The sequence below is a fragment of the Aulonocara stuartgranti genome (assembly GCF_965226115.1).
Source record: "Aulonocara stuartgranti genome assembly, chromosome: 19".
In the NCBI taxonomy this organism is placed as follows: Eukaryota; Metazoa; Chordata; class Actinopteri; order Cichliformes; family Cichlidae; genus Aulonocara; species Aulonocara stuartgranti.
This window is the reverse complement of record NC_138955.1, coordinates 7,266,573-7,289,215: the sequence shown is the minus strand read 5'-3', so window position 1 is coordinate 7,289,215 and position 22,643 is coordinate 7,266,573. Positions and strand designations below refer to the sequence as shown.

The following is a 22,643-nucleotide window of genomic DNA, read 5'->3' as shown; positions in this document are numbered from 1 at the left end:
AGGCGCAAAATAACTGCCCATGAACTGAGAAAAGTCAAGCGTGCAGCTGCCAAGATGCCACTTGCCACCAGTTTGGCCATATTTCAGAGCTGCAACATCACTGGAGTGCCCAAAAGCACAAGGTGTGCAATACTCAGAGACATGGCCAAGGTAAGAAAGGCTGAAAGACGACCACCACTGAACAAGACACACAAGCTGAAACGTCAAGACTGGGCCAAGAAATATCTCAAGACTGGTTTTTCTAAGGTTTTATGGACTGATGACATGAGAGTGAGTCTTGATGGGCCAGATGGATGGGCCCGTGGCTGGATTGGTAAAGGGCAGAGAGCTCCAGTCCGACTCAGACGCCAGCAAGGTGGAGGTGGAGTACTGGTTTGGGCTGGTATCATCAAAGATGAGCTTGTGGGGCCTCTTCAGGTTGAGGATGGAGTCAAGCTCAACTCCCAGTCCTACTGCCAGTTTCTGGAAGACACCTTCTTCAAGCAGTGGTACAGGAAGAAGTCTGCATCCTTCAAGAAAAACATGATTTTCATGCAGGACAATGCTCCATCACACGCGTCCAAGTACTCCACAGCGTGGCTGGCAAGAAAGGGTATAAAAGAAGGAAAACTAATGACATGGCCTCCTTGTTCACCTGAGCTCAACCCCATTGAGAACCTGTGGTCCATCATCAAATGTGAGATTTACAAGGAGGGAAAACAGTACACCTCTCTGAACAGTGTCTGGGAGGCTGTGGCTGCTGCTGCACGCAATGTTGATGGTGAACAGATCAAAACACTGACAGAATCCATGGATGGCAGGCTTTTGAGTGTCCTTGCAAAGAAAGGTGGCTATATTGGTCGCTGATTTGTTTTTGTTTTGTTTTTGAATGTCAGAAATGTATATTTGTGAATGTGGAGATGTTATATTGGTTTCACTGGTAAAAATAAATAATTGAAATGGGTATATATTTGTTTTTTGTTAAGTTGCCTAATAATTATGCACAATAATAGTCACCTGAACACACAGATATCCCCCTAAAACAGCTAAAACTAAAAACTACTTTCAAAAACATTCAGCTTTGATATTATTGAGTTTTTTGGGTTCATTGAGAACATGGTTGTTGTTCAATAATAACATTATTCCTCAAAAATACAACTTGCCTAATAATTCTGTACTCCCTGTAGAAGATACAGACTTGTTTTTAAAAAGTGTAAGACTCGTGATGGACAGCTTAAAGAAGCATTAAAAATAACAAAGAACCACATCACAGGGGACAACAAAAGTCTGGAACGTTTTATTAATTTATTGTCTACAAGTGATTAATATTGAGTGTTACATTAAAAGTGCTGTGAAAAAGAGGTATGCATTTCAGTGTCCAGCAGTGATCTGTGATTTTAAACCATAAATAAACTACTTAAAGCATTGTTAATTGTATTTAAACTGTAAATTTAAGCTCCTAGGACCTGGCGTCCACATACATTTTAGGACATCACATTTTAGGGTTGTCTAGACCACAATACTACGTTTTTTTTTCTCTACAAGGGCCCAATATCCACTTGCGAGTACATATTGCTACTGTTCTATCAAAATTTAAAGCGAATGTCCTCATATGTGGATCTCATTTTTCTTAGAAATGAAAATCAGGTAAAAAAAAAAAAAAATCACATAATTCTTTGTTTTTTGTTTTTTTTTTTTTTACAATCATCAGGTCCCAATCAGCCCAAAGAGAAATTAAAAATGCATGCCATGAAAGAGTTCAGGTCTTAGGAGGTTAAAACCCTTACATATAGCCATGCAGAGTTTCTTTTTGATGCAATGGGAATAGAAGCACAATACTTTAATATAATGCAAAGAAAAAAAATCCCTCTTTGAACTTTAAGTTCATCACTGAAACAATCCAAGTTGGTAGCAGTAAATCTGCATCATGCCACAGCACAGAGCACTCCAACTACATAACCATGCCCACAAGTGAAGTGGAAAATCTAACCATGCAAATATTATGTTAATAGTATAAACACTGTTAAACTGTTGCCGTCTCTTTTGCATATTTGTTTCATTATCTCAGCTTGTGTTTATCACATGTGCAATATAAAATAAAGGTGGGAATGCTATTCAATTATGAAGCAGGGTTATTATGGCATTAAATCTGAAATTGTGTCTAATAGATATCAATTAGAGGATGAGCAGTAGAATGACACATTTGAAATTTGAGCCTCATATCCTGTCATGCTACGAATGTCAACAGGATGTCAAGAGAAAGCTATACTGGATCACTGGTTTTGAAGAACAACCACACCCTTACTTGCCATTGAATTTTAACTTCATTGAAATTTAGCACAAACAAAAGCTCAAATATGGCCTTAAATGTAATTATTTGCAATTATAGTTTTATAATTATATTTTTCAAAATGTGACATCTAAACAGATACGGGTTCATGGACGGTTGGTAAAACAAAACTTGTTTGAGGTATGAGGTAATGTCTCCTGTTATTCACTCCTCTGTCAGAGTCTGACGAAACATGGAACAAAGCCCAAGACAATAAAAAGGTGACTTTTCTTCTAACAGTGTATTTTCATTCTTTAACTTCAGGAGTGTTGCATGAATCACATTTCAGACGACTTGCTTGTTATCTTTAGCCTTTCATCCATGCTAGCTGTCTTCTGCATGCTACTTTCTCTTAGCCAAAGCCAGGAGTTATGTTCCAACTGGAGAAACGGTCAAAGAACGCTCAGACTTCACTACACCAAGCAGAGTCAGACTGACAGCCTTTCAGTATCACCTCTAGGAAATAAACATGTTATGGCTAAATATCCCTTTCTGAAGAAAAAGTAATGCATGCACAATGTTAAACAAAAAAAAACAAACAAACATTCAGATTACAAAATCAACATTTTTCTCCTTGCCTGAGTAAATAATTGTCCATTTAACTGGGTAAACCATCACAGCACACATCCAAAAGATCGCAGTCCCGCATATCACTTTGAGCTATGATCACAATTTAAAACTTGTCAGGCGTGTGGACAGTCGGCTGAAAGATGCTGTTTGAGTCTTGTTCCACAATATGAAGAGTTCCTTTGCTCGTTTCTGGAAAGTTTTCCCTACTAAGACGTAGAGAATGGGGTTAAGGACACTGTTGAAGAAGGCAAAGTACGTAGAGATCTGTTGGACGATGGTCAGTGTGATGTGGCATTTCAGAATGCCAGTGTTTTGGAGCATATCTAGTATCTTTGTCACGTGGAATGGCACCCAGCAGATCAGGAATGCCAGGAGAACTGCCAGGATGAGAGTGGTGGCCTTCTGATCCGTTTTCTGAATGTTTAAAACCTCCATTGGCCTCTTTCTCAGAGTTTGAATAATTTTGACAGTGCAGAACAAAATAATGATAACAGGGACGATGAAGCTGAATGTTATGGTTGTCACCTCAGATGCCAGATATTGATTTTGTGGCAAGTCAAGTGAACAGTGAGTAAGATTTGATTGAGAGTTGAATTCTAGCTTCCTGTAGATGAATATGGGGAGAGCAAAGACCAAGCCAAGACCCCACACAAACAGACATCCCAGTTTGGCATAGAGCGGCCTGCGCATCCTCTCATGGGAAAGCGGGTGCACCAGTGCCACATAACGATCTATGCTAACCATAACAAGGAAGTAAATGCTACAGAACGCATTCATGTAGATAACAGCCGATGTCACTTTGCACAGGCTTTCACTGAAAGGCCAGTCAAATCCCTTTCTTGTATATTCAGCCCAGAAGGGCAAAAAGCACACCAGAGCAAGGTCAGCTCCAGCCAGGTTGCTGAGGTATATCTCAGCCACAGTGCAGGCCTTCTTGTGGAGGCAGAAAACCATCAGCACAAACACATTAAAGATGATTCCAAGCACACTGATGACCAGGATGTAGGGTGGAACCAGAGTGAAGACCAAGCTGTTGTCTTCAGGAATACAATGGTCTTCTCCTGTGTTACTTTGGTCTCCAGACATCTTGACAGAGTAAGAGCTGGAACGGATGCTGCAGAGAGAGGACAGCAACACAGGTAAAACATTATGAAATGCTATGTTATATGGAACACAGTGATATACTTCATTGTCATCAAAACTCATAATGCAAAAGCTGTTGCTGTATTTCCAGTTCGTTCCTAATAAATAAACACTGTGGCAAGTTCAGGCACAGAACCTGTTTTGGTGACTCCTGAAAGAAAATCATTTTTTAAATTTATTTATTTAATGAACTTTTCTCACCATCTCTAAACCCTTACTAAAATTCAAAAACAATGACAAGAGTTAATTTTCTTAGTTTTGTTATTAGGATTAAAGCCTCTCTTTTAAAAAAAAAAAAAAAAAATCAAAACAAAAACAACCCTTGCGATTAGGGTTGGTTCAGGTGACTGAAAACCATTCATACTTTTTTGCCATCACTTATTCAATTCAGGGAGTGTGGGAGGAACCCAGAGTACCCAGTGAGAGGATAGAAACACTATGCAAAAGGTCCCTGACTGGATTTGAACCCAATAGCTTTGTACTTTGAAGCAGCAGAGCTTACCACTGCACCACTGTACTGCCAAGCATAACACTGAAGTTGCTCTAGGCTCATCCAATTAGACAACTTACTATGATGCACAACGTATTTTCCTTCTATTTCTCATAAACTTTTATCTACTTTCTACCATAGTTTGTGTTTTCCTTTGCTTACCCATGAACCACTTGTTTCTCTTCTTTTTCCACTCATCTCCCAACTATTCACAGTAAAGATGGCTAGCCCTTCCTGAATCGGGGTTTGCCAAAGGCCTCTTCCTGTCTCAAAGAAGTGTTTCCCCCCAGGGACTTGTATGCGTGTCAGGTTTTTCTCTATCATAGTCTTCATCTTTCACTATAAAGACCTTAAGGGAACAGTTTGTGCAAACTGGTGCTAAATAAATAAAAATCAACTGATTTTTCCCCTTGCCTAGACATTTAAAATAGTAAACAAACAAACAAACAAACAAAAAAAAGCCCCTCAAAAAAAACAACAACACCTCAATCTTTCATAGAAAATCAATTTTCTTTGTTTTTGTTGCTTTTAAAACTTTTTTTTTTGTATTAAAAGTACTTAATTCTAACACCCCCCTGTCCCCCACGCCTATGTAGTATTTTGTATTTGTTTTTGCACATAAACGATAACAACCCAAAGGTATTCACATTTTAAACTTACTGCGGTTCAGCAAAACAGAAACCACATTGAATGCAGAACTTTTCCATATCTGTCACTTAACGCTGCATAATATGAAAAGCAATTGCACAAAAGGATGATTAACGGTTATCAGCACCAATCCAACAACATTTTGCCTGCATGTCGCCTCCACTGTATAACTGCGGGGCATCCACAGTTTCTGTATGTTTTCTCAGCAGCTTTAAAACAATTTTAACTGAAATGCATGAACGCTTAAAAACAAAAAAAGTGGCAAAAAACAAAAACTCGTTATCATGTGTGTGTGTTTGTATTAGTCTAAATGTTTAATCGTACTTACTCGTTTTGGTTAAAGGTTCTCAAAACGCTAAACGCGTTGAGACAAATCCGGTTAAGAATCTGCAGTTACACCTGACAGAGTTCATAACCTGCACAGCCAGAATATTAACTCAAAACTTTGTTGTTATTTGTCACAAGTAATGATATAAAGCAGAAAACACTTTTTATTATAAATCATTATGCACACTGTTAAGATGTAGTTGTGATTTAATTAACCTTAAACTGCAGAAGAAAAAAGGTTAAAAAAACAAAACAAAAAAAAACACAGACAGAAAAGTAAAAAACAAGTTTGTTCATACCTTGTACGCAAGAGTCTGTCCTCTAGGTAAAAAAGAAAGCGTCCAAAAATCAACTATACACATCCAACACCTTGTGCTACTGACTGTGGCTGTCGCTGACTTCGAGGGGAAAGTAAACCGATGGCTCGCGCTGCTGCCACACACTTCGGTCAATCCCTCCCTTTTCTCTGTTTAAGTACCGTTGTGGTACGGAGGGCCTAACGTGCCCCCGAGGGGAACGCGAACTACGCGGTGGACCAACTTCACCATCACCTAATGGAGCCCAATTATCAATCAGTGAAAGTCGCCCACCAGGCCCGAGAGGCGGTGAGTGAACACGGGCTTTTGTTTCTTGTTGTTTTACGCAAATTTGACGCACAACTGTTTTCAGATATCAGCCTGTGGCTATCTAACAAGCAGTGGCAGTGAACAGATGGGCACCGAACTGTCTGGTACTGTAAGCAGTGTTAAGCTAAAGGCATATGTATCCAGGTGTTGGTCGATTTATTTTGCACATGTGATGGGATTTCTATATTGTCGCTTTCACGAGCGTGGTAGTTAGCCGTCGAGCTAATCGTTAAGTTCTCCATGCACTGTGTGACAATAAAGCGGCTGCGTCCACTGGTTGCCTAGAGACAGCTCAACTGGTTGTTGTTTGTTGTTGACTGGCCCCCTCTGCTGGCAACTGTGTTTTCCCTGTATTTCCAGCCCAATATAAAATATTCCTCCTCCACATGTTTGAACCAGGGAAGAGAAGAGAACTGAAGCATTAATGAGCACAGGCTAACTCGTTAGTTGATAATTAGTGGCTACTTTTAGTTAGACCACAGACATAAATACTTTAGGGAGTGTCATTTCCATCTTTATTGTCTGTGCAGGTTCTTAGTCATCCAGGTCATGGCAGTCTTTAAGAACTTGTAAAAAAAGAAAAGCAGTTGGACTTCTTTAAGTTTGATGATGTTTTTCATCTTTCACCCAAGAGGTTTCTTAAGTTCTAAAAACAACAGGTGGAGGGTGCAAGGTATTTAACCAATAGTGGGAATTTTCACAAGCTTAAAGAAGTACAGTACTGATTTTATCTACTGTTCTGATTTTATCTGTTTTGATTTTATATACTGTTGTTTGTTTGTTTGTTAATTAGTTAGTTTATTTGCTTGTTTTATTCAATTTTAAATCATGCTTTTTATTTGTTCTTGTTTCTAATGTCTCTGTAAAGCACTTTGAATCACCTTGTTGAATTGTGCTATACAAATAAACTTGCCTTGCCTTCTTGAGACTTCCATCTTTACTGAAATTAGGCATACAGTTAAAGCCCATGGGTAGCACAGTGGTAAAGAGTTTTGCCTCCCAAAGAGGTCTATCCACAGGCCAGCTGGAGTGTCTCTGTGTGGAGTTTGGATGTTCTCCTCGTGTCTGTGTGGGTTCTCTTCAGCTACTCTGGCTTCCTCCCACAATTCAAACACATGGACATTAGTTGAATCAATGACTCTTAACTTGATCATAAGATAGGAATGTGTTAGCCCTGCGTTAGGTTTTGTTTATCCATAAGTTGTGACACTTCATATCCTTCTGTTAAAAAAATCGGAATATTCTTCTAAAATATGTTGCTTTTGGGGGGACTGTATTGGTCTTTATTAGACCATATCTGTTCTTCATGACACCTGTGACAAATTGAACAATATTATTTGGTAGTTATTTCTCATATAACAGCTCCATTTGAATTCCCCTTTTGTCCTCTTGTTGCTGCTGTTCTTGTTGCTGTCCAACAGGATGAGCAGAAGACTGAGATGAGGAAGAAAAGTCTCCTCATCCTTATCTATCACCACCTGCTGGGGGAAGGGTCAGTATAAAATTGTGTGTGTGTGGATGCATCAAGTGGTGATCAAAAAGATTAACTTTTCTTTTAAGTACATTTTTAGCATCAGGTTTAGATACGGACTTTTAAAACAGGTGGCTGAGTTTCTTTGATCAGAGCAGGTAGAATACATAAATTCACTCTTTGTTACTTCAGAACAGAATGGCATAATGCAAAATGGCATTGCTGGTTTATTATTGGATAAATGGTAACAAACCAAACAAAAGGTCATATTTGTATGTCTGTATAGAAAAAGTGAAGTGCAATTCATCAAGACAAGCACATCAAAAATCTGTTCCTTGCAATGTGTCGGTCCACCAGCTATGTAGCTGCAGCAGTGGCCTTGGATCAAGAGATAAATGGAGGTGTGAGTAGGTTCGAGGTTAGCGATAACATCGATCTGGAGATGGTGTTGAGGGAGTATGAGAGCTACCACTACGTCAAATTCCAGAAGTATCCCAAACTTATCAGAAGAATAGCAGAAGCAGGTACAAGAACTCTGCTGAAACACTGAGAAGCAATGAAAATTATATCTCAAGCTCTGTAAAATTATTAAAAACTAACTTATTGTCTTAGCATGTTTTTTTCTGATATTTTTTTCTGTCCAGGTGAAAGAAAATATCCAACACGTAGTGCAACTAAGAGGTGAGTCAGTCACGGACCAAGTATGCTGTGCATACATGCTCACAGTAGAGGTGGGGAAAAATTCGATACAACATCGAATCTCAGTATTTTCTGTGGCAATATTGTATCGATAAAGCAACACAGACACTGTCTTATGGCGACATTTAGGGCAGAAAAAACAAAAAAACTATTGCATAAAACAGATATTGACAAGTTGAACTTTGAGGAGATAATTTGTAGTTGAAATGGGTGATAAATTGCAAATATGTTATTGCAAAATTCAGCATGTCACAAAATGTTAAAAATCACAATAATAATTATGAGTGAAGTATTCTTTTTTTTTTCTTTTTTCTTTTTCAAATTGTGATAATATTGTATCATGGGTGTGTCTGGTGATTCCCACCTGAATATATAACAATAAGTGAGTCTGCCATGCTGCTAGTCCATGCATGACAGTTAAAAAAACAAAAAATACATGTGTTTTGTTTTTTATTTGTCCCCAGGAGTCCCTGTTCAGTTGTGAAACCCCTCCCAGAAATCAACCCTTCCCGGAACACAAAGACAGGAACTGGAGCAAAGAAGCCAGCCACTAGTGTACAAGCAAATGTGGAAAAATGAAGTCAAATCAAAACAACTCTGTACTCTAGCTAGCAATTATTCTGACATTTGTGTTAATTTCCTAGGAGAATGGCACCAATCTTGCTCCACAGTCATGGGACTTTGGTCTCAGCATATCCTCCATCAAAATTAGACCAGCTGGAAAGTGTGCCACAAACAGGAAAGTTCTGGAGAAGTGAATACTCTGAGAACAGAAGCAAACCTCATCGTCCCAACTGAAGTTAATCACATTTTTTTCTAGTATGACATTTATGAGACGGTTTTCATTTTACGATGATGCTGCAGCAGGATGCTAACAAAATTGTTTATGTTTAATTCATTACAACATAAACCAGCACCTTTATGATTTGGGGTTGATTTGGCCGAGCCAAATGCAAAAACATAAAAAAGAAGTCCTCACCCTTTTTAAAACAAAATTACCACTGTCACTTTTGTTCCTATTATGTTCTCTTATGTATCTTGGGGGCAGAAGACTGATGCCAAAGGTGCAATCCAGGATGCTGTCAGAGGAGCTGGGATTGATTCAGACCATATGGTAATTATGCTGGAGCCTTTGAGCTAAACTGAGTTATAAAAAAGGTCATAATATTCAGACAAGCTTCAAACAACTGTGAAACGTGTAAAAATATATTTTGGTAACAGTCTGTATTGTCCAAAATAAAAAACTATTTGAAGGCAACAAAAAGTACAAAATGTCTACTGATAATAATAAAAAGTCTATGTTGCAGGAACGCCTACTGAAGCCACTGAGTGGCTTTTCTGGAATGAGTGGTGAGATGAGGGAACTAGCTACGATCATCAGCAGGGTAAACACACACACACGCACACACACACACACACACACACACACACCTTAATAAGCCTGGGGAGAAGCTGATTTTATCTTAATTTGTTCCTTGGAATATGATGTAAAAATATGAAAATCCTCCATATGACTCTTGCTGAATGTGTCCACTACAGAGCAGCAGAGGGCTTTGTTTTGAATGAATTGATCTTTTGTACTAATGAAGGCCCAGGCTCTATCCACTTCCCATATCTGTTGTTTCATTCTAAAAGACATCTATTTACGCAACCAGGACGTGTGTGGGGGGCCAATTTCTGGCTTATATCTTTCACATGCATCACTCACTCGCTGTTGTGTGTGTGTGTGTATGCTTTTCCAAAGGACATCTATTTGCACAGCCCCAATGTGCGATGGGAGGACATCATCGGTCTGGAGGATGCCAGGCGATTAGTCAAAGAGGCCGTCGTTTATCCCATTAAGGTGCGGCCGCTACCCGAGCATGCTGGTATTTCAGCTCCGGACGCCCATCTTCGATTCTGAATACATCTCTTTTAAAGGGCTTAAAGAGAATGGTAAATGGCCTGTATTTATATAGCGCTTTACTAGTCCCTAAGGACCCCAAAGCGCTTTACATATCCAGTCATCCACCCATTCACACACACATTTACACACTGGTGATGGCAAGCTACATTGTAGCCACAGCCACCCTGGGGTGCACTGACAGAGGCAAGGCTGCCGGACACTGGCGCCACCGGGCCCTCCGACCACCACCAGTAGGCAACAGGTGAAGTGTCTTGCCCAAGGACACAACGACCGAGACTGTCCAAGCCGGGGCTCGAACCGGCAACCTTCCGATTACAAGGCGAACTCCCAACTCTTGAACCACGATCGCCCCAGAAGGAGGGCAGTGGGGTCAGGCCAGTCTATTAGACTAATATTAAGTCTTTACCTGGGATATTATGGTAACACAGATACAGAAATTGATAGAAAGACACATGTGGCATGCCATGTAGAATTTATTATACTGCTACAGTCACACAAGTTGTGCTTCTGCAAATAGATAAAAACTGCATCATCAGACTTATCAGGTTTCTTTGCACAGAGCTCAGTTTGCTATTGGTGTGCTGAAAATGGAAATACAATGTGTTCTCATACTGAGCTAGGATGTGATTTACTCAAGTTGTATCTATACTGTTTTGTTCATGTTTCCCCCTCATTCTTTGACTCCGTCTCTCCTCCTCAGTATCCCCAACTCTTTACAGGCATCCTGTCTCCATGGAAGGGTTTACTGCTCTATGGTCCCCCAGGTAAGGACTCAAGTGCAGGATATTAAAAAAATGTCAGGGGCTCACTATGAAAACTTGCCCTTCACATTCCCTTACCCACGCAGGTACAGGTAAGACGTTGCTGGCCAAGGCCGTAGCTACAGAATGTAAGACCACCTTCTCCAACATCTCAGCTTCCAGCCTTGTCAGCAAGTGGAGGGGAGACTCTGAGAAACTGGTCAGGGTAGGCTGTCAGCTATAGGAAGAATTTTACAAAAACATGTTTGAATACTATTCTCTGGGGGGGGGGGGGGGTCTAATTAGTGTAAATGATTTAATACATGTGTCTGCAGGTTCTATTTGAGCTGGCCAGGTACCACGCTCCATCCACCATCTTCCTGGATGAGCTTGAGTCAGTGATGGGCCAGAGGAAGCAGCATGGGGTGAGCTCAACCACAAAGTGCAGTAAAATGTAGATGTGCCACTGCTGCTGTCCACAAAACCTCTGTTTACTGCTTTCAGGGGCGAGCACGAGGGGAGTCGCAGGGTGAAGACTGAGTTACTGGTTCAGATGGATGGACTAGTGTTACGTTCCCCTGAGGGGTCTAGGCGGTGAGGGGGAAGTAACAAAAAGTGTCCGGGTCAGAAAAAGGAGTCAAGGAGGCAAAAGGGTTAAATTAAAGAGTTTTAAAGTTTCTATTAATACTAACTAAAAGAGACGGACAAGCCGCTATCACCATTTAAGAAAACAAAACTCAGGCGTTGGTCAATAAAGTAAAACATAAGCCAAAAAGAAAGAGCAGCTCACTAGCTGAAATCCGCTGAAATCCACCAAAAACACACTCACGCGCGTGCAGAAAACCACCAAAAAAAATACAGCTCACTAGCTGTAACCACACTCTGGCCCAGAGCTCACCTTTCCCTGGGCTTAAATCTCCTTGATTACTGACGCGAGTCAGCTGTGTAAAAGGGAAAGGTGGCACCTCAGGCAGAAGAGGTGGTGGGACACCTTCTTTTGCATTTACAAATGAATAGGAAGACAGAAAAATACAACTCACTATTTTTGCTGTTTCAACCCTCCTCGTACATTTATTGCCAGCATCATCTCAGCCTGATTTTAACATTCATTTATTTTTCTTGCATTGAATGCATTTGAAAAAGACCCTTCATTTTCTTGACAAACACAAGATTATGATGTCATAGCTGTTTAAATAAAAAAAGATGACTACTAAGACAGCTATAAAATTATGACAGTTAAATCTGCCTTTGTTTGTTTCTAATAAATCTCTCAGGGAACTGGACCACGCAATGCTGAGGAGGTTAGAAAAGCGGATTCTAGTGAGTCTTCCCTCTTCACCAGCTCGCCAAGCCATGATTTCTCATTGGCTGCCTCCTCTCAGCTGCACAGGAGGGATGGAGCTACGCACTGTGCTAGACTACGAAGCACTGGCAAAAGTGTGTATGGAGTTTGTCAAGTGTTTAATCGTTATGCTTAACAATTTTTCTTTAATTAATATAATTTCATAAATCATATATGTTATCTGGAAGGAAATGTGTTCACTCATGTGCATCTGTACATTTGTGTGTTTTATTTCCAGGAGATGGAGGGCTACTCTGGCTCAGATATAAGATTGGCATGTAAGGAAGCTACCATGAGACCAGTTCGAAAGATCTTTGATGCTCTGGAGTCACATCAGGATGGTAGGACAACACACACACAATGTCAAGATTGACCCCTACAACAGCCATCTTCTCTGACTTACTGTGATTCTCTTTTACAGATGACACAGACATGCCCGCCATCCAACTGGAAACTGTAACAACAGCTGATTTCCTGAATGTGATTGAACACACCAAACCCTCAGCACGAAACCTGATGGACAGATACACAGCCTGGGAGAGAGAGTACCAATCTGTCTGACGCTAGTACACATAACATGAATGCAAAGACTGTCATACTAACGCAATAAAAGTGATGATAACTTGTTTTTACTGTTACAAATTTATCCTGCACTATACTAATAATTTACACTAATGACTATATATTTGCGTAAAATGTTACCTATACTTTGGATATTTGTGACAAGCTACTGCAGGTTGGAACGGTGTACATTTTAATCACTGCGGAGTTTTGAAAAACTCTTTTTGACATGGAGGAAATATTTGTTCATTGATCATTTGTTTTCTTTTTTATTATTTGAAAACAAAAAGTATACAACCTAATACAATAAAACTTTGGTGACTGGTACTTTGAGTCAAACTACTATAGCATGACTATTTTTGATTCATCAGGATGTTCTGCGGAGAATAATTTCAAATCTTAAGTCTCTCCACTGTTGAAACATTAGCAGTGTTACTTGTGCAAATGTAACCGGAAGGTTATTTTTATTTGATGCTCAAAGCAGATTCTGCAGGATGTGTTCAACAGCATCTGGGAAACTGTCACATGTCAGGTGGGGAGCTGGGCTTATTTTATTGTCATTGCCTTCTCTGTATTTACCTAAAACATAACAGCAGAGAAGATGGTTAGCAACAAGAAAAAAAATTATGACAGATGAAGTTGCAGTAGGGAATTATTATTATTGGGAAGCAGGATGGGAATGCTAGTCTATCAGATTCCCCGCTGCTGGTTTAGCAATCAGATTCAGAGTGCTGGGCCTTTACAAGTAATCAGCAGGAGGGTTTCTTAAAACAGGGCAACCTGCCACTCCTCGCCAGTTCGTTATGCACTCTTCGGTGGTAACTAGGCAGCTCTTTTTGGAAATTGTTTTACCTGTTTTCCTCATGTAATGTTGTCTTCCCTGCGTACAAAGGGTGTGGCTTCCTGTGATTGGTCTCACCTGGAGTTGACTTCTCATTCCTCCGTTCTGTAAACATCTATCTCCCCTCCTTGCCTGCTTGGCTGCCCCCGGCCTGACCTGCACCTCTCTCTCGTTCCTACGTTTATCGCTGCAGTCTCCCCCGCCCCTCTCTCCAGTTCCCATCGTGATTGTTCCCATTGCCATCCCTACCCAGATCCTTACTTCCCTGTAGCCTTCACGGTTCAATAAAGACTCTTGTAAAAAGTTCCCTGGTGTGTTGTGTCGGGATTTGGGTCCATTCCTTGTGCGAACCTTTGGTTCATGGCAACTATACTTTATTTTGGATGCAAATACTGTGTACTCCATGTCATTTATGTTAAAAGGTTCATTTGATTATTATTCATTATTCATGCATCCCAGCAGTATTTAGTAACAGACAGGTGTCTTTTTACCCTGTCTTTCAACTCTGGTTGTACACTATACATCTATTAATATTACTAATGATAATAAATAAATAAACACTAAAGTAAAAACCTTTTCCTACATAAAAAAGTAAATTGGCTAACAAGAGCAGACTATAGAGAGTTTATAGAGCTCATCTTGGCTAGGTAAATGTTTTTGGCACAACAGTGGATTCAAATCATGACAGGGCAGGTTTTCATGTCTTCATATAAGTTGATTTTTTTTTTCTTTTTTTTTACTTTCTACAAGACTTATATAAGTTGATGGTTTTGCCACAGTAAAGTACATGTCACTGCTCAATCTTGCTGAGTCACGTAACAGGACTAAAAAAAGGCTTTTATTTTGGAAAGCAAAATCAGAATGACTTGAAATTGACATAGTACCATGGTGTGGTTGTACACTTTTGATCTAACATGGATTCATCCTGTGGAAACAGCAATTTACATTTTTAGAGCGTTTTGAAATCGTTAAGAGTAGGTCGTATATGGGCAATTTTAAAAGGCTTTTATTTTGGAAAGCAAAATCAGAATGACTTGAAATTGACATGGTAACATTGTGAGATTGTATACTGTTGATCTAAAGTGAAATTATCCTGTGGAAAGAGCAATTTTCATTTTTAGAGAATTCTGAAATCTTTAAAAGAGTAGGTCGTATCTTGGTCATTTGAAAAGTCTTTTATTTTGGAAGGCAAAATCAGACTGATATGGTATCACTGTGGGGTTGGATACTATTGATCTAAAGTGGAATTATGCTGTGGAAACAGCAATTTTCCATTTTAGAGCATTTTGAATTCGCTCCAAGAGTAAGTCATATATGGGCAAATTGAAAAGGCTTTTATTTTGAAAAGAAAAATCAGACTGACTTGAAATTGACATGGTATCACTGTGGGGCTGTATACTGTTTATCTAAAGTGGAATTACCCTGTGGAAACTGAAACCTTCCTTTTTAGAGCATTCTGAAATCACTGAAAGTTAGGTAAATTATGGGCATTTTCAACAGGCCATTATTTTGGAAGGCAAAATCAGAATTACTTGAAATTGATATGGTAACATCATGAGGTTGTATACTGTTGATCTAAAGTGAAATTATCCTGTGGAAACAGCAATTTTCATTTTTAGAGCATTGTGAAATCTTTAAATGAGTAGGTCGTATCTTGGCAATTTGAAAAGTCTTTTATTTTGGAAGGCAAAATCAGACTGATTTGATATTGATATGGTATCACTGTGGGGTTGGATACTGTTGATCTAAAGTGGAATTAGCCTGTGGAAACAGCAAAATTCTATTTAAGAGCATTTTGAAATTGTTCCAAGAGTAAGTCAGATATGGGCAATTTTAAAAGACTTATTTTTGAAAGCATAATCAGAATGACTTGATATTGATATGGTATCACTGTGGGTCTGTATACTGTTGATCTAAAGTGGAATTACCCTGTGGAAACAGGAATTTTCCATTTTAGAGCATTTTGAAATCACAGAAAGTTAGGTAAATTGTGGACAATTTGAAAGGGCTTTTATTTTTGAAAGCAAAATCAGAATGACTTGATATTGATATGGTCCACTCGGGACTCCTCCTTTCCTTTCATCCTCAGAAAATTCCTAATAAAAATAAAACAAGTTTTTAAAATGTAGCCAGCATTTTGCTCTAAATAAAAAGAAAAAAAAAACCCCCCACAAACCAAACAACCCAAAACAGAAAATTAATGAATGATGAATACCTCCAGTTACGCATAACTTTCCTTTCATAACAACCTTCATTTCCAAGAGGGTCTAGATTGTGAGGAGATTTTGAGTTTGATTTTGACACAAAGACTAAATACACATGAGGGATGATCAGGGGAAGTGGCCACACATGGGAGCACAGCTGACACACATGAACCTAACGACAGGACAGGAGAGGTGAAACTAAATACACTGACATTGAATACAGACTTACAAAGTAAAACAGGAAACATGGAGATTAGACATGACATGAACTAAACATAACCACGCAGACATGACGCATGAACCAGGGAGACTTAGTACAGGGGGAGATGACATAAACAACTAAGGAACAAGACTAAACAGCAATCTAGAAATTAACTAGGTGAGCTAAACTAGGGCATGTTACGCCCCAGTCTCGGGGTATAGGAACGCAACATAAGTTTGAAAAGACTGCCCCGCCCTGGTCCCCAAAACCATACACAGAGGGAAACCAATTCCTTAGTGAATCGTGTTTTATTATCTACACTGCAAAAATGAAGCTCCAGGGTGAACAAAGGCCAAAATAACAAACAAAACAAGCTAAGTCAGGAGGAGGTGCTATCTAAAACCCTATGTGAAATCAAACATCAAACAAAAGACTAGCGCTACACCTAACTAACTCTCTAACTGAAATAAACAGGAGAAAACAGTGCAAGGAAAAACAATACGGCAGCTCACCCCTTCTGTTGCAGTGCTATTTACAATGTGCTATGTACAATGAAAGCTAATATACACACTATATACAAAACTCAGAGAAGCCGCACAAATCACAAGCACAAAAGTCTCAAGTTTTGAAGGCCAGGGTCAGGTCTGCTGCTGCTGTCAGTGGCTGCCCCGGGACAACTGCTGGTGAGGGATTTGAAGAAGATCACATGGCCAGGGGACCAATCAGCAGCCGTCAGCTCATCCACTCTGGGACCTGCAAAGACTTAAAGGCACAGACAACAACAGCCACCAAAACAGATTATGGACAGGGCCATAACAGGGCACAAATGAATACAAAAGATACATAAAACTCAAACACTGGGTCACTCGACCCAGGACCATGACAGAAAATTAATGAATGATGAATACCTCCAGTTACGCATAACTTTCCTTTCATAACAACCTTCATTTCCAAGAGGGTCTAACAGCAGTACAGATTGTGAGAAGATTTTGACAACCTAAAATAAAAATTGTATTTAGTAGAATATGTGTATTACACTCACTTAAGTAAACATAATCAATTGTAAGCATTTTCAAAATAAGAATATGCTGCTAAAAAGAACAGTAAAACAAAAAAGAGAAAAAACACATGAGGTGTGAACATGTACCACAAGGATCCAGTGTGCACCAGAGTTCAGTGGGCACAACCAAATGTCCTCAGCCGGAAACAACATCTGTGGAATATTTTTAAGTTTATAAAGGTTTAGATTTATTTACATAACATACACTATATAACCAATATAACATCTACATTACCTTGCTGACACATTTAAACTTCCCAGAAAACAGAGAGGTTGCAACAACGCAAGACAACTGATACACGGGTTTCTGAAAAATGCAAGATTTTTTTTTTTTAAAAAGATTACAAAATTGTATAAAATACCTTTGTGAAATAACCGGCATACGTTCTTACTTGCCTTTTGTTTCCTAATGAGGCAGTGCAGGTATGCATCAATGACCTGTTTGGATTAAAAGATTATTTTTACAGACCACCACTAGGACCAAATAGTTAAATGTTGAAATGTGAATAGTTGATTTTTGTATTATATGATTTATTTATTACATTTTATGTGGAGTGAATAAATAAAAGTATATTTACGGTGGCCCCTAGAGACAAAGCACATACAAACTTCAAATCACGTACGAACTCTGAAGCATGTACAAACTCCAAAACACGTAAAAACACGTACAAACTCCAAAACACGTACAAACTCAGAAGCACGTAAAAACTCAGAAGCATATAAACACTCAAAACACGTACAAAAGACAACAGAAGTGCTATAGGATGCTAGGCGCAGTGTTGAGCTTTTGTTATCTTGTGGCTACACAAGCCAGCAAGTACCAACGACCGGATTTGGTGTGTGGTAATAACAGGTAAATTAATTTTTTTTTAATTATTTGAATATATATGAGTGCCTGTGTATACACAAACAATACACACATGCTTTCAATTGTGTAATTTAAGTGATCTAGTAGCTCTGCTTTGGAAGTTCAGTTCATGCTAGAAATGTGTTTTGGAGTTTGTACGTGTTTTGTCTCTAGGGGCCACCGCATATATTTATATATAAACATATATAAATAAAACCACTTTTTTTTACGTTAGTAATTCCTTTTGTGCATAATTTTTTATTATTGTTAATAATAAATTAATTAAAGCAACAAAACAACCCGAAGAGCCGGTTTGGAGCCGAAAGAGATTTCCGGATCTTTTTAGAGATCCGGCTCTTTCGGTTCGACTCACTAAAAAGAGCCGGATCTCTAAAAAGATCCGGAAATCCCATCACTACTTTGTTGTGGTGTGTACTTTTGACCGGAGTGAAAACAGGGTGGGATCTAGATACAGATCCCAGTTATTCTGCTGGTCATTCACCAGTTTTCGGAGGGCTCTAAATGCAGGCATAGAAATATGTAAAGACAGTAAGTAAGACAGAAAGTTTAATTAGAAGTAAAAAAATTAATAAATTATTAAGTAACAATTAAGTTTGAATAACATAAGTAATGTTATTAAAAACTGATAGATAAAAATTAGGCATACCTTTTTATGTTGTCATTGGTCTTTTCATCTAGACCATTGGTCTGTGGATGGTATGCTGCTGTGACACTTCTTTCAATTTGCAATAATTTGAAAGATCAGAGTTGAGCTTCAACAGATAAGGACAAGGTTATACTTCTTATACAAGCACACAAGAAAAAATCTTTGACCCCAGTGAAGTAAAGTTACAAAATGTAACTGAAAATTATTTAACACTTACTTCATTCACAAACTCTCTGCCTTGGTCTGACAAAATCCTTTTGGGGCAGCCATGTCTATATATAATGGAGCACAAGTGCTGGGCTACCTCAGATGCAGATTTTGTTTTTAATGGGAAAGCTTCAACCCATTTTGAAAAGTAGTCAGTTGCAGTAAGTATATACTGGAAGCCGCTTGAAGTTTTAGGAAGAGGTCCAGTAAGATCTATACCAATAAGTTCTCACACTTCAGACACCCATCAAGGACAAATTAATAATTTGAATAACAATTTGTATAATGTACACATTAACATTGATGGTTAAAATTAGTTGGCAAACCCTCCTGCCGTTATGAATATGAGCTACAAGCATAGTTTGATGGGTAAACGGGACATAATATTTACCTGAATACACTGCAACGGTTGCACAGCAGTCAGTGGTTTCCCAACTTTTTGACACTGGTCACATTCCTGAATCTTTAAGGTAAAAATATTTATGGAGTTCACGTAAATGTTCAACATTCTCATTTGTAAAAAAACCCAAACAAAAACCAAACAAAAACACTTAATGACATATTCTCTTACGAACAAACAATTTAGCAACAATACTTTGTGTGCGTCTTCAAATCTCTGCCAGGCCTACAGGTTATTACTGTAATATCACTAATTAACCATATTTATTTATATTTTGCAAGTGTACAGTTTCTCTTTTAACTGATATCAAAAAATTTGCTTATTTTAAACGCTGTTTAACAACAGTACAAACAGTTAATACATACCCATGTTTTAATGTCAACTGTCATACCAAACCAGTAAAATCTGGAACACACTGCATTTAGCGTTTTGTGTGTGCCAGTGTGTCCTCCAATTGGAGATGAATGAAACTCATGAAATATCTTCCTGGCATCATCCATGGTTTGTACTACTCTCCTGGTTCCAACAAAGAGTTCTCCATCTGCAGTAAAACAATATATATTTAGGAATTAATTTAACCACATATATGAGTTGTTAGTATTAACAATAAATTACTGACCCTTTTGTTTGAATTTTGAGGCATATCGTCTGAGGTTTTGCCTCTGAGCCTTGTCATATCCTGAAGGGTAGGAGCCCGCAGAAATAAACGCGTAAATCTCTTCCCACTTCTTCTCCATATCTAGGAATGTAACTAAACATTTTCTTATGAGCTTCAATATGTGCAGTTAACAATGCAAATAATTTAACTTATTAAATAACGACATTACCGAAACAGCCTTAAAACACAGAAGCTGCGGACTCAACAGTGTTGTGCAAATACCACGTGTCCAGTAACTTGACAGCAGACTTCACCGAAGCTGCAAATTTGACAGTTTTGTTCAGAAAGCAGATAGTTTAATATTGACAAACAATCACAAAGGCTTAAAAAATCAATTATCAACGTCAATAAAAAAATACTAAAACTTATTACTTACCTATTCTCCTGCAAATATGACAACGGAGTAGCGTGAAATCACAGCCGGATGCGCTTAGCTTCCCTTTTTGCGTTGTGCGCATGCGCGCACATGCTCAGGAACAACGGCGAGGACGGTTTACAGCAGGGGTGTCAAACTCAAATACACAGTGGGCCAAAATTCAAAACTGGAACAAAGTTGCGGGCTAACGTTAATATTTATTGAAATATATTTATTCCTCCAGATATAAGAATGAATTTTTCTTATGGACTCAAACACATTTTGCTGAAAAACTGAATATGGAAGAAGCAAAGCTTAATACTAAACAATGTATATATTAGCTGTATAATACCAGCAGGCCAGCTCTGATAGTAATTTGGTATGGCTTCGCGGGCCAAATGTAAGTAGGCTGTGGGCCAAATTTGGCCCGCGGGCCAGAGTTTGACACCTATGGTTTACAGGGTAGGAGAAATTCCCAGAACACCGGAATGAAATAAATAAACATTTCAGCAAATAATTTTGTCATTAATTCAACGGAAATTATATGTATATGTGTGTGTGTGTGTGTGTGTGTGTGTGTATTTAAATATATACAGGGGAGTGCAGAATTATTATGCAAGTTGTATTTTTGAGGAATAATTTTATTATTGAACAACAACCATGTTCTCAATGAACCCAAAAAACTCATTAATATCAAAGCTGAATGTTTTTGGAAGTTGTTTTTAGTTTTAGCTGTTTTAGGGGGATATCTGTGTGTGCAGGTGACTATTACTGTGCATAATTATTAGGCAACTTAGCAAAAAACAAATATATACCCATTTCAATTATTTATTTTCACCAGTGAAACCAATATAGCATCTCCACATTCACAAATATACATTTCTGACATTCAAAAACAAAACAAAAACAAATCAGCGACCAATATAGCCACCTTTCTTTGCAAGGACACTCAAAAGCCTGCCATCCATGGATTCTGTCAGTGTTTTGATCTGTTCACCATCAACATTGCGTGCAGCAGCAACCACAGCCTCCCAGACACTGTTCAGAGAGGTGTACTGTTTTCCCTCCTTGTAAATCTCACATTTGATGATGGACCACAGGTTCTCAATGGGGTTGAGCTCAGGTGAACAAGGTGGCCATGTCATTAGTTTTTCTTCTTTTATACCCTTTCTTGCCAGCCACGCTGTGGAGTACTTGGACGCGTGTGATGGAGAATTGTCCTGCATGAAAATCATGTTTTTCTTGAAGGATGCAGACTTCTTCCTGTACCACTGCTTGAAGAAGGTGTCTTCCAGAAACTGGCAGTAGGACTGGGAGTTGAGCTTGACTCCATCCTCAACCCGAAAAGGCCCCACAAGCTCATCTTTGATGATACCAGCCCAAACCAGTACTCCACCTCCACCTTGCTGGCGTCTGAGTCGGACTGGAGCTCTCTGCCCTTTACCAATCCAGCCACGGGCCCATCCATCTGGCCCATCAAGACTCACTCTCATTTCATCAGTCCATAAAACCTTAGAAAAACCAGTCTTGAGATATTTCTTGGCCCAGTCTTGACGTTTCAGCTTGTGTGTCTTGTTCAGTGGTGGTGGTCTTTCAGCCTTTCTTACCTTGGCCATGTCTCTGAGTATTGCACACCTTGTGCTTTTGGGCACTCCAGTGATGTTGCAGCTCTGAAATATGGCCAAACTGGTGGCAAGTGGCATCTTGGCAGCTGCACGCTTGACTTTTCTCAGTTCATGGGCAGTTATTTTGCGCCTTGGTTTTTCCACACGCTTCTTGCGACCCTGTTGACTATTTTGAATGAAACGCTTGATTGTTCGATGATCACGCTTCAGAAGCTTTGCAATTTTGAGACTGCTGCATCCCTCTGCAAGATATCTCACTATTTTTGACTTTTCTGAGCCTGTCAAGTCCTTCTTTTGACCCATTTTGCCAAAGGAAAGGACGTTGCCTAATAATTATGCACACCTGATATAGGGTGTTGATGTCATTAGACCACACCCCTTCTCATTACAGAGATGCACATCACCTTAATATGCTTAATTGGTAGTAGGCTTTCGAGCCTATACAGCTTGGAGTAAGACAACATGCATGAAGAGGATGATGTGGACAAAATACTGTATATATATATATATATATATATGTAGGTATTCACTGACCAAGTGCTCAGTGAATACCTCAGGCAGCAGAAACCCAAGAAAGAGGAGGGAGACGAGGAACCATCATGGAAGGACAGGCCCCTGCACGGTATGTACCACCGGCAGATAGAGGAGGTGGCTGATATCCAGAAATCCTACCAGTGGCTGGACAAAGCTGGACTGAAAGACAGCACAGAGGCACTAATCATGGCAGCACAAGAACAAGCTCTGAG

General features: G+C 39.2%; 1 protein-coding gene, 1 long non-coding RNA gene and 1 pseudogene across 8 annotated transcripts; 1 reads left to right on the top strand and 2 right to left on the bottom strand.

Annotated features, from left to right (window-relative positions):
• Window positions 1-1,261: 1,261 nt before the first annotated feature.
• LOC309695316 (B2 bradykinin receptor-like) lies at window positions 1,262-6,010 on the bottom strand. Of its 2 annotated transcripts, XM_082515855.1 has the most exons (3): window positions 5,786-6,010; window positions 5,488-5,575; window positions 1,262-3,992 (listed from the first exon to the last, which is right to left on the bottom strand). In XM_082515855.1, the coding sequence occupies exon 3, from the start codon at window positions 3,962-3,964 to the stop codon at window positions 2,975-2,977; it is 990 nt and encodes a 329-aa protein (XP_082371981.1). In that variant the 5' UTR covers window positions 3,965-3,992; window positions 5,488-5,575; window positions 5,786-6,010; the 3' UTR covers window positions 1,262-2,974. The 2 variants fall into 2 exon arrangements, with proteins under 2 accessions (XP_082371981.1, XP_082371980.1); XM_082515854.1 differs by lacking the exon at window positions 5,488-5,575 and having other exon boundaries at window positions 5,786-6,007.
• On the top strand, window positions 5,993-13,952 carry LOC309695317 (katanin p60 ATPase-containing subunit A-like 2; annotated as a pseudogene). Its single transcript, XR_014280787.1, has 16 exons — window positions 5,993-6,091; window positions 7,534-7,604; window positions 7,941-8,107; window positions 8,228-8,264; window positions 8,747-8,837; window positions 8,927-9,025; window positions 9,331-9,396; window positions 9,590-9,667; window positions 10,027-10,125; window positions 10,889-10,952; window positions 11,036-11,154; window positions 11,264-11,353; window positions 11,433-11,493; window positions 12,165-12,365; window positions 12,509-12,611; window positions 12,692-13,952. The product of XR_014280787.1 is annotated as a katanin p60 ATPase-containing subunit A-like 2 (transcript).
• Window positions 13,953-14,879: 927 nt separating this feature from the next.
• LOC309695449 lies at window positions 14,880-20,744 on the bottom strand. Of its 5 annotated transcripts, XR_014273155.1 has the most exons (12): window positions 20,294-20,737; window positions 20,087-20,176; window positions 19,879-19,998; window positions 19,625-19,800; window positions 18,870-19,322; window positions 18,653-18,758; window positions 17,535-17,576; window positions 17,374-17,445; window positions 17,226-17,291; window positions 16,987-17,075; window positions 16,039-16,840; window positions 14,880-14,924 (listed from the first exon to the last, which is right to left on the bottom strand). It is a non-coding gene; the product is annotated as an uncharacterized lncRNA (long non-coding RNA). The 5 variants fall into 5 exon arrangements; XR_014273151.1 differs by having other exon boundaries at window positions 17,535-18,503; window positions 18,653-19,322; window positions 20,294-20,744; XR_014273152.1 differs by having other exon boundaries at window positions 17,531-17,576; window positions 18,653-19,322; window positions 20,294-20,738.
• Between the last annotated feature and the right edge of the window lie 1,899 nt (window positions 20,745-22,643).